At 40.7% G+C, this 12395-nt stretch overlaps 1 protein-coding gene across 9 annotated transcripts in view; it reads left to right on the top strand.

The window, feature by feature from the left end:
* Positions 1–12395, top strand: part of tenm4 (teneurin transmembrane protein 4) — a 145049-nt gene that overhangs the window by 58587 nt on the left and 74067 nt on the right. For 4 of the 9 annotated variants that reach the window (XM_085795900.1, XM_085795898.1, XM_085795906.1 and 1 more), the window contains 4 exons: positions 6192–6441; positions 9044–9118; positions 9354–9452; positions 10324–10559. In XM_085795900.1, coding sequence (XP_085652026.1) covers positions 6192–6441; positions 9044–9118; positions 9354–9452; positions 10324–10559 — 660 coding nt within the window. The remainder of the gene's footprint in view (positions 1–6191; positions 6442–9043; positions 9119–9353; positions 9453–10323; positions 10560–12395) is intronic. The other 5 variants (XM_085795902.1, XM_085795901.1, XM_085795905.1 and 2 more) reach the window with 3 other exon arrangements.

Here is a 12395-nt window from a genome sequence, read left to right as displayed (position 1 = left end):
ACTGTGGTAAACCTTAGATTGAGATAAAACAGTTTTCAATGTTTAAATTGATACATTTTCTTAATGTGTAGTATATATTTTTTCTATATTTTGTGGTCCGTATGTTTGAGTTTACTTTTGCTTGTATTACAGTTTTGACCTCAGTGACAGCTGCTGGATGTTACAAAATATTATATAATTGCTGACTTTTTTTCTTCTCCTGTTAGTGATGAAGGTGAACTTGTATTCAGATTGCAGAAGATCTTTTTCACCTCACTCCCAGAGAGAGAAGCAGTGGATAGATGAGCTTTATATCCACCATGTGTTGTTTGTGGTACCTGTTACCTCTCAAATGAGTACAGAAAAGACAGCTAGTATTCCCGCGTGACTTTCCCCTTCAGACATTTCTAATGGTGTTGGAAACAGCAGGGCCGGCAGAGAGAACCAGCTTCAAGGAGCCAGGAGAAAGTGCAGCTTCACTGCCTTCATGACAAATTCTATTTGTATTTTTATAGACAAATGGTACTCAACTGGAAATTTTGCTCCTATGATTAGCCATAGGGGCTGTAGCAGTAAGCAAGATTTAATGATTTATCTGGGCGCTGGATAGCTTTTGATTAATTCTGTATCGAATGGCTCACACCTCAGTGCCTTGATCGGGTGTCTGGGGCATGTCATATCACTTTATTTCATCAGGTGTGACCATCAGTCCTCTGTGATTTTATCCGCTGTCCTTGTCAGACCTCCTCCCTGATGCAGCACAGGGTGGCAAATGGAGTTACAATCCAGTTCCTCTATTATGTTACTAAATGTGGCAAAATACATTTCCCACAGAAATATTTTTCATGTATGCAAATGTAATACATACAGTACTGTATACTGAATTTCCAGATACAGATTGTAGGTATATATAAAATAAGAACCGTTGCAAAAAGTTGTGCATGAACCTATTACAAGTGGGATCCGTTCAATATATAAAGAGAGGCTAGATGTGTTGACATTTAAAAATGTAGAAAGGCAAATATGGACAATTCTTAGATGGCATCTGTGTATGTGTAATTGAAGAACTATACCAAGAGGGTAAATTATTCAGTGGTTTACAAATAGCTATCAAATAAGTTGATATATTTGAATAGCACACTACAGTTCAGATTCAGATTCAGATTCAGAAAATGTTGTTAATGCCCAAATGGGAAATTCAGATGACAGTTCCCCGTTACAATAAATAAATAAATACACACATAACATGCAATTTCACGTTGTTTACATCGGCTGCTCCTACTGTAAGAACTGCCAAAACTTCAGCTGCACACTTAGAGTTGGTACCATCTGGTTACTAAGTAAAGTATCCTATGAGATATCTATCCAATGAAATAAAGTCTGAACCTTTACATACAGATTTACTGCTTGAATGAAGTTTGCTGAACTGTTTCCATGACTACCATCAGTGAGTTCAGTCAGGTGGGACGCCAGCTGATGTGGAGGGTGAGATTTGCAGGCGCTCTCCTCAGGTTATCATTACTGACAAGTCAATTTGAGTTTGCTGTTTCATATAGTCCAAGAAACAGGATAGGTTTTTTTTTGTTGTTGTTGTAGTTATTTTTTTTCCACTAACCAATCCCTTAAGCAAGGTGAATAGTTATCTAGTTTTGTAACTCAGACAGTTGATGTTAAATTAATTCACTGAGATTAAGAAAAGCGACTCAAATAAAAGCTTTAACACAGTTTCAGTTTCCATTGCTGCACATGGTACATTTTAGTTGGAATACCTATTGGCTGTTCGTCAGCTTGACTACTACACACTTTTACCAGTCAGAGAAGTACGACCAACCCTAAGGTGAATTTTAATATTTATGATGTTTTGAATTATTTATTTTGTAGGATGTATTGATTTGTATCACCTTTAGCTACAACTCCAAACAGCACCCACAACAATATATACAGCATTCTGTGTATGATACTGTAATTGCACTGAATAAATTCACCATGAACTTTTTAGAAATGGGAAGCTCATATAGTCCGCCTGCCAAGGCTGCATAGTTCCTACAGTAAGATTTGTTATTTTTTATGATACAACAGATTTGGAAAAGTTCTACTCTGCTGACAGCATATCAGCACCAAAACATGAATAGTGTCTCACACTCATGAGATACATGTTCCAGGTTTTTCCTCATTTAAGCGAGTTAAGTTGTTAAGTTCATGAATAGTTAACGTGCTCAGAAATCTCACAGTTAACGTTAAATTGTTAAAATCCTGGATTACAAATCCTTAGTCAAAAAGTAACTTCTTCCTTGTAATCCATGACCTAAATTTGCATCAGTTGAGATATATAAGGTGCTATAAATATATGTTGCGTTTTGTTTTGTTCGTGAATGCTCTAGAAAGGTACAATCACTTTTAATTTTACTGTGTAGTGATTTGATACCTCACAAGTTGGCAATTATAACATCTTACCATTAAACAGACATCCCCGTTATCTCTGAGGGTAGGGGGTGAGGTCCCAGCTAATGAAGTGGATTCGCCTTAATTACTTGTCTAGAATAGCATCAGGAGGTGAACCGGTGCATACATCTGTTAGAAAGAAAAATGAAAACACACATTCCCAGACTGAATAGATATCTTCAGGCTTCTGCTTTGAATGCCATGTGAAAGTTTGGCTATTGTAGCAGAGCCCCCTTCTCTGTCTCTGTGATAACAAATTAATCTCCTTTTCTTGCCAATTTCATTGTGCAAAGCAGGTCAATAGAAAACCATTTATTTTTTTCTGTCCTTTGGATAGTGGTGAATAATTGTTGCTGATTCACCACAGTCTGTGGGGGTTGTGTTGCCCTGTGCTTTGTCTCATAAACAGTCTTGTTTCTTGTCTTCCTGTTTATCTCTATTTATCTCTGCAGAAATTACCAGACTACTTGCACAGTTGTTTAAGGGTTGTTGGTTGGACAAGGGCAACCATGCATACAGTCAGCTCAGCTAGTTCTTTCTCTGTAGAACATATTCATTTATGTATTATAATGATCAAGGCTTATGTGCAAATAATTAGACAAGTGAAGTGGACGAGTTTGGGAGCAGCTTTGTGCAGAGTGTGGAGCATTTGGGGGAAACTGTACAACTTTATATTAAATACTTAATATTACTGCCCGGTTACTGACAAATATTTTAACTTCCTGCAGAGCACTGCATTAAGTATTAACACTAAACCTAATCCTTGTACATTGGGGAACTTGGTTTAAATTAGATTTTACTGCAATCTGATATTTATGACTGTAATGTTAGAATTGAGTAAATCTGCATTTCGCATAGCTTGTCCTGTATATTAAAATAACCAAATGAGGCTCTTATGCAAAATATGCAAATATTTTTTCTTTATGCACATATGTCCACAGATGAATAAGAATGAATACAAATTACTTGATAATTTGTCTAATTAAAAGTAAATGTATGAATCTCTTCCCTTCCATTACAAAAACACAGACTTGCAGTAAATACTACACATCTGATCAGCTAACTGTATATACGTATTTCGATTCATTCCTGTGGTGGTAGTTTCTGATGTATTTCAGGTATGGTTCACAGAGGAAAAGTGTAACCATGTGTTAAAAAAACAAATGACTTGTTTCCCCACATTTGCTAGATTGTCATGAGAAGTAAAGTATTTGTTTACCAAGCAGTAAAGACTTCCCAGAGCAGTGAGGCATTTGTCCATGTGATATATCTCTCTGCATATGTCTGCTGTCCCCGTATCAAATTAGCATAACCTTATTGATGGCTGTAGGGATCAGGTACATTACTGAGCAGTAGGGAGGTCATCAACAACCACGTGGTTTTTACCACACACTAGTCTATTGTTCATCAGGAGTCAGGACTGTGGTGTGCCTCTCGCTGTGTCTCAGCTAATTACAAGGGCAGCATTGTGCAAAAGTGTGCTCAGTATGGAGCCATCTGTCAGAGCAGCAGATGCATGATACAGCACTCTGTCTCCAAAATGAAAAGAAATGAAACCCAATTTCTGTCACTGGTCGATTCTGCTCCATTTGTTGACTGTGGGTAAAGGTTTAAAATCAGATCTGAGGGGGAAATTTAGGTCCTGTTCAGATTTGGCAGTGACATGCTTCCCGGCTGATCCGATCACAAGTGGACAGCTCTAAGCATGTCAGTTCACATCTGGCATTAGAATGCGTCTGCACATGCGTCTCCAGTGACCACTTGTGATCTGATCTCACTCTGTCGCTCTATATGCAAATAAACACGTACGTACGGCATCACCGAACAGGGAGTCAGACTTTTGGACCTCACTGCACATCATTTCTGTTCACAGAGAACAAACGTGTTGTTGTTTTTAAGCCATCGCAGTGTGACTGACAGACATGTGTTTGTGTGTGTGTGTGTGTGTGTGTGAGAGAGAGAGCAGGGGGCGAGGAGAGGTCGAGCAAATCAATGCACTGCGCACAGCTCTACGACGAAATCAGGTTTTAGCCATTAGACTGTGGCAGAGGATGTCAGTTGAGGAGACGGTCCATCAATGTGGCCTGGACACATTTGCTTCCACACTTTTAACAGAACGTTGTGGCCACATGTGGTCCAGACCAGCTCCAAATGAGATCGGATCGCAGACGCATCCTCTCTGCATCTTAATTAATTTAGTTGATACCAGGTCTGAAGGGGGCCTTGGTGTTCTCTGCTTTTTTAGTCGTTGGCAAGTGGAATGTACAGACTAGAAATAGAAAAAAAAGACTTGAAATACTGTCATGTGTGTGAAATTGCCAAGCTTCCTGTGAAGCCCATGCATGTTGAAAGGCTTACAGGCTGAGAGTTAAACAGGTGCCTGCGGATTAGATGCACCACACTATATTTTCCCCTTGTTTTTTCTTGCCGGGCTTCTCGTTAGCACATTATCTGTGAACACAATGGGCTTTCTTTCAATTTTCGGAAAAATGCCTCAAGCACTGAAACATAATGCTACTTTTGTTCTAAGCACAACTGGTTCTGCGCCTTGACGGTTAATTTATCTGCCTTGATTGACACATGTTGATATGCCAGCTTCATGTTCCTGTCCCCTAAAAAATCTGGAAAGTCTCTAAGCTTCTCGACTGGCACGAGCAGGTATTGATTTAATGAAGGAGCTGATTATACAAAATAAGCCCTCTGTGTGTCTATATTCCACTTTGTCTGCTGTGAATTGGCAATTTAGTGTTGTGGATATCTGTGAAATAAAGGAGGCTTACTGCTATAAAGAAAAGCCACTCTTTCACTCTGTGTAAAGCCAGGAGTTCATTGATTGATGAATGGCTTAGCAGATGTGGAAATAAATGGATACAGAGTGCACAAGGACACTGGTCTTCTATCTTGTGAAGTGCACAGAGTATCAGATAGCATATAAGGCCTCTGGGTACAATCTGTTCTTCCAGGCTTCATATCTAATAGTTTCAGATCCTCTGATGAAAAGTGACAACAGATGTGGTAAAAAAAAAAAAATGAAACCAAGCAAAGGTTTTGTTTGCTTAAAAAACTGCAGATGTGTTCCAACATGCAGCCGATCATGGAAGAAGACACAGCTAATGCCATTATTTTTTGGTTCTCCCGTGCAGACCTTTAATTTGTTTTCAGTTGGGCTGTGGCTGTGGTGAAGGGTTGTGCACAAGACAGAGTGAAACAGGTTGCACAGACTCGATCAACCTCTTCTGGCTAAATAAAGCCTGAAGAAGTGGTCAGTTTCAAGAGGAGGACTGCTTGTCTGTTTACACAGGAGCCTGTATCTGGTCTGACTGAGTAAACTGTCCCAGGTCTCTGTGGGAGCCAGAGAGCGCTCTGATTGAGACCAGTTGGGAGAAATAATGAGCAGACGAAGGACTTTTTTAAGAGTGGTCAGTGTAAAGGCTTTGTAGCTAAAATGGTCAGTGTAAAGGCTTTGTAGCTCTTCAGTCAGAAGAGTCTTTTGGTGTGAATTTATGTGGAACGACAGCTAATTATTAATCAGCCGGAATATTGAGGCTTGGGGAGTTGAAATAACACAGTGAGGCGCTAAATTAAACCTGCTAAGACACACACACACAGTCAGTGGTTCTGAAGTCTTTTTGAAACATGCACCAGTAAATAATCTGGGGGTCTTGGTGTGCGCCGATGGTGCCTAAAAACACAAGGCAAATGAGCAGCATTCTTTGTTCTTCATAGTTTTTTGTCCCTAACACTTATTTTCTCCCCTCTTCTGTGTTTAGACGGAGCCTTTCAAAACCACTCTCGGCTGCGGACACCTCCTCTACCACTCTCCCATTCCCACTCTCCCAATCCTCAGCACCATGCGGCCTCCATTAACTCCTTGAACAGGGGCAACTACACGCCACGGAGCAACCCTAGTCCCGCGCCCACAGACAGCTCCATTCCTCCCGAGGGTCCGGCCAACGGGCAAGACTCTGGCGGCGCACAGGACAACTGGCTCCTCAACAGCAACATCCCCCTGGAAACAAGGTAATGCGCAACTCGTCTTCCTGACATCTGTAAAGTGATGTTGGCATCTGTAAGACTGAGTTCGACCTGGTGTCATTGAACGTAGCTTTTTCATGCTGTCTGCTTGGTGTTAAAATTGCCAATGTGCAAACAAGAAGCGAAGCAATAAGATGGAAAATATCCTGCTAGGGGGGCAAAGGCCTACGTTTGTGATGAACATGATTTTGTGGCAAACAAGAGAAAAGTGCTGCTTTTGGGTCTTTGTCTAATGTTAGCAATACAGAGCATGCAAGCTGTTGACTTTAAATAGAGTAATTATAATCATGTTGGATGTGAAACAGTTCTCGCAAAATTACATTCAGGCTCCCGTGAGCAGGCTTCATAGCTCCTCCACTTCAGCGTGGTTTTATTTATTTCATATTAATCAGTATTCACTTCTCTTGCACATTTCTCAATAGGAGGCCCTTGTGTGAAGTAGATCTGTCAAGTGTTATTGTAACAAAGGGAATATCTGTTGGTATTCCTTTTGGCTGGTCTTATTGCAAGGCAGTTTGAAACCAAGAATAGCAAACCAGAAACATCCCAAGCCTCCTAATAATCACATCACATTACCTGGCTAGCATTGGAAGAAATTCCCCAAACAAAACCTCTCATCTCAGTGTGACAGGGTTGCCTGCTGAGCACATTTAAATGAAAAACCATTGTGGAACCTTGGTTTAAAGAACTTCGCATGAATAAAAAAATAAATAAAATAAAAATCTCATTATTTAGATGATTTCATTATTTTCAAAGCAATTCAGAGAGAAAGCACAGTTCACAGTTGGTAGTGGTTGTCAAACTTTTTATAACACTCTTTAAAATACCTTTTTTTTTTTGTCATGTCACACCAGGCTACACAACACCCAATATGACACGCGGTAGTATATGCACAAACATTCCCGTGAAACTTCCAGTTTTATGTGTTGTACATCTTCAATTTCTCCTTCATTCAAAATTTCTATAGTTTTATATAAGACAAACAAACAACAAGCAAATAAATCCAGAAAAGGTTGTAGGCATTATAATGGGCCCTGTGAGCTGGCTGTTGCTTTCATACTCTCTGATAGGGGAAAGGAAAATACACCCCACAGCTTTGAACACTGACAAGCAGTCTCTTGTCATATATGATGTCAGGTGCGTGCAATACCTCAGCGAGTGTGCTGCCTGTCGCACAATGATGGATATCCACAAGCAGCCAGAAAGTGTCTGCTAAGCTGTTAGCTGGGTAGCGTTCAGCCAGACGTTAGTTTTGCTGGTCGTCGCCGATTCAATTGTCTCTGACTGTGTCGAGGCCTGAGGTGTATCAGCATTTCTTCCAGCGCTGTTTACTGTGTCAAATCCTTCCAGTGCTTGTTCTCATTATTTTTGTGACTGCTGAGGTCCTGGAAAACTCCTGACCTGTTTTTAAACATCAAATATTTTTTATAGATATTGCTCTCTTATCATATATTTGAAGAAAAAAAAGGAAAATGTATATAATAAACCTTACAGACCAAAACACTCTGTCATAAATGAGGCTATTGTTGACAGAGGAATAGTTAATAGTTAATTTGGCTAAACAACCAGCCATGAACAGACTCACTGTCTTGTCCTGTAGTTTTTCTTTTTTTTTGTGCGACGCTTCAGTCAACAGGAAAATGAGCACCAATTTCAGCTGGTAGGACAGTTAGTGCCATAATGACTGATTATGCGTCATCCAGCTCCAAAATTAATCCTGCACAGGTACTCCCTGTGGAGCAGAAAGCAGATGGTAAGGAGAGTGGTACTGCAACAGGCAATAATGCTGCTAAAGCCACATATGTATGTATTCTTTCTGACCTGTCGCTGTGAAAAAAAGATCAACCGCCACAGTTCCAATAATGAAACTGAAATCATTAGTAACGTCCACACGGACTCTGAAATATTAAATGTCACTTTTACTTAGTTAATAGTATTTCAATGGCCCTCTCTCGTCACTTTTGTGAAATTTAATGGCCCTGATAAATTCTGCACTGGTAGGTCTCACCCTGCTCTGCCACTGGAGAGACGCCAACAGTTGGCCGGCCCTATCAAGCCTCGACACTCTCTTTAGAGTTTTTGCCAGGCGTCTCCGTCTCTGTCTCTCTCTTTCTCTCTCTTCATTAAAAGTTGTATTCTTCTCCCAAACAGAAGTTTGAGAGACCATCAACAGACTTCACTAGTGGCCTCAGAGGGGCAGGGATCAAAAACAAGGCTTTTCTCTTGTAACACTGAACATGTTCAGCCTGCCCATTGCATGTGGACAGTTCATTTCTCCATTGCATTGCTGCAGTATTTCCTTATGGAACCAGAGCTCTCACAGGGAGGAGTGCATTTTGAGTGAAATGAGACATGTGCCTCTCGAAACTTTAGAATGAATTGAAAATGTGATTTTTTTTTTCCCCGAGAGTTACAACAACACGATGAAAAACAACTGTTCTCAGACATACCATCCAGTGTGAAAACAGCTTTCTGATTGAAAATGAAGTAAAGATATTAAAGTGTTTTGTCTGAAATAAGTGTTAGATACCTTAAGGTTCTTATTTGTAAGTGATGCATTGTTTTCTCCCAACCACAACCCTTAAAGGAGCCAGAATACTCTAATGTTTATCAGAGAGGAGCAAGACGCTTGCAGAGAAGGGCAGGGCTCGTACAAAACAAGGTATGGCAGTGCCCAAACGAAGGGGGATAAGAGAGTTAGATGTTTTTTGTCTCACTTTTTTGTAGAAGTAGTTCCATAAGGGCCTTGGTTTCTTTTTTTCCCCACGCTGTCTGTCTTGATCTCCATTTGTCAGTTGTTGTTGCTTGGTGATCACGTACTGTATTGGCATTTCTGTGTTTTTCCTTGCACGCACATCTCACACCGGCTTCATATCCATCTTTCCACCTGTGTGTAGAAACATAGCAAAGCAGACATTCCTAGAGACTTTACAGGACAACCTCATTGAGATGGACATTCTGGCATCGGCACGCCACGATGCCTCGTACAACGACGGGTATGTTGCATGTTTGCTATCTGGCTCGCACCACTGTCACAATCTGCTCTGCCATGAAAACAATTGTGATGCCTGCGCTGTTTTTCCATCAAACATCCTCTGTTTTGAAATGCTGTCAATCATCAGTGTACGTCTCCCACAGTGTGAGAAGCTTTGCCCTGTTTGTCCCATCTCCGTTTAATACAACTAACAATTTGCATAAAGTCACATTGTTGGATTCCATTGGTTTTGATTAATGTTAAACTTGACCGCTTTATGAAACACACTTGCCCGTGTTATCTCTTGTTGCTAGAACCGAATATGTCAGTGATTTATCCTGATATTTGTTTATAAATAAAATATAGTGTAAGTGACTTTGCACATCATACATTGTAATGTGACATTCAGTCACGTTCATGTCACTGTCGCGGGAGAGCTTCTTGTAAACTTGTCAGGGGAACGGCCTTGACAACAGAGCCGCTGCTGCCACTGACTCTCTGATGAGCTGATCATATGCACTTGGACATGCAGCCCTACACATGTTTTCTGAGATAGCCAGTCATGTTCTTCAAGGACAAATAAATCTGCTAAACTCCATGCTGCAGCCTTATATACCGTATCTCTCCTCTGGACAGCCTTGACACACAGTCACAGGGAATTACCCTTCACCAGGCTGGCGTGAATACATTAACAAGAGCCAGCTGCGGTCACTATGATTTAATATCGACTCCCAGTTTGGACCGGGCAAAATCTAGCGTGCTTAAGTCTTCTCTCTGCTAATCTTCCACTTGAAGGGACTGCACTCAGATAGACAGTCACCTACAATATTGTGATCCCTGAGAAAGTGGATGGTTTTTCTTTCTAGAAACTGTGTTTTTTTTTTTGTTCCCAGGCACTTCCTGTTCAAACCAGGCGGAACATCACCAATGTATTGCACAACATCACCAGGATACCCTTTGACCTCCAGCACGGTGTACTCGCCTCCCCCACGGCCTCTGCCAAGGAACACCTTCTCCCGCCCTGCCTTCAGCCTGAAGAAACCCTATAAGCACTGCAACTGGAAGTGTGCTGCTCTCAGTGCCATTCTCATCTCAGTAACACTGCTGTTCCTGTTGGCCTACTTCATTGGTGAGTCACCTCCGATGCTCCCACACACCAGGATGGGCACCTCTACCTAGCCACCTCCAGCCTCGCCCCTCACTTAACTACAGACACAGGATGAGTCCGACCTCTTTTTTTTTGTTCCCTCCGTTGTCCGTTTGCAATAGTGTTGAATCTGCTCTGCTCTTTGTGCGAGTGCAGTCATATAGGGCCTCACAGATTGACTCCTCGCCCCTCCTTGTCCAAAAATATCATTATCATTCATAGATTGGGTTGACTGAATCAGTGCAGATGGGCAATCCAGTTGTGAATAGGTCCGATAGGGAAAGAATTAAAAAGACATCGCACAAGAGAAGACTGCACGTTCAAAATATTCATCTCATTTGATTGAAGATTGGCTGATCAGCATAGCCAGGTCTCAGCTGGATCAGGTCTATCAACTGTGATATCTGAATTATACTAGCAAACCAGATGCTCTCTTTCTGAATCATTTCATTCTCTGAGGAACGACATTTATACCTGTTAACACAGTCTCTCTCTCTCTCTCTCTCTCTCTCTCTCTCTCTCTCTCTCTCTCTCTCTTATTTATCTGTGTACTGTACTATAAATCAGAGACAGCATGAGACATGACAACTGACGCAACACGTTGTTCAGTGGTAAATTTAAAAAGAACGTGTAAGTGCATTCTGCAGGTTATTGCTGTGATGTTGTTGCTTCTTGTTTCCCATAGACCAGACAGAAAACCAACTTTGTGGTCTTCTGTGGATTTTATATTGATTGTCTCTCTGTTGTGTTCCTCATAACAAATCTCCCCAAAACCTCGTGTTTGAATCAAGTATTCTCAACATTTCAGCTGGTTAGAGGGTGAATCACTATTGTTAAATCCATCAATCATAGTGAAGCAAAGGAAAATATGACTTTTTTTTGTCTTTTGTTATTATTGCTTTGAACCGAAAGGAGATACAAAGGAGCGCTGCTTTCAGTATCAGTGGTTGGTTGGTGCAGTTGGTTTCAGGATATTTAAGGTGACATACCAAAATGTTTATTTGACTTAAGGAGACCACATGTTGATTGAAATAGTGCTAAGAAATTGGCTACAGTTGGGGATGAGGATATGATGAGCAAAACCGTAGTAATGTAAATAGGAGGGATGACACATGGGACACAGGGTTACTGTAGTGCAGTGAGGGGAGAGAAGACAGGTAAAGCTCCTGAAAATGTAATGTCAAACAGGTATGAGTGGTTTAAGCTCTGGATTTAAATGGTTGGATATCTCTGTTGCCTCAGTTGGCAGACACTTCCAAGGATGTGGTGATGTGCTTGAAAAAGCCAGCAGTACCTTTTTTATTCAAGTAATAAAAGTTCCAGCTGGTCCATTGTAACACATTCAAATAAGGAGTTGATACACACTTCTATTTAATATATTTTACCATATAATATACATCTGATTGACTGTGGATACCTGTTTAACATATAAATGGGTTCACTTTTGAATTCAGTCTCACACTGAAAAAGAAATAGTTTCTCACGTATAGAGGGATGGTGAGAACATTGCAGTTCATTTGTATCAGGTCAATGAAAGAACAGCCAGATCGGTCTGTATGGCCTTCATCAGTGAGATAAATGAATTCTTCATTGAGGACATTTGTTATAGATATGTATTATACAATCGCGAAAGCTATCGTTTCTGTTTCTGCTTGAGGCCAAACGAACTAAAATCTGATTATTCTTTTTTTTTTCTCTCTTTTTTGTCACCGCAGCCTTTTAAATGGTTTCACTTGAAATTCAGAACGGCGCTGGATTATCTACATCTTCAGTAATTTTAAACCAATGATAGTGGGTGTGAGCAAGTTCTGCCTTAGT

Source organism: Trachurus japonicus, chromosome 13 (assembly GCF_045865225.1).
Source record: "Trachurus japonicus isolate A0001 chromosome 13, Traja_1.0".
NCBI classification, from domain to species: Eukaryota; Metazoa; Chordata; class Actinopteri; order Carangiformes; family Carangidae; genus Trachurus; species Trachurus japonicus.
The sequence above is the reverse complement of the archived record's forward strand: the minus strand, read 5'-3'. Positions and strand labels throughout refer to the sequence as shown.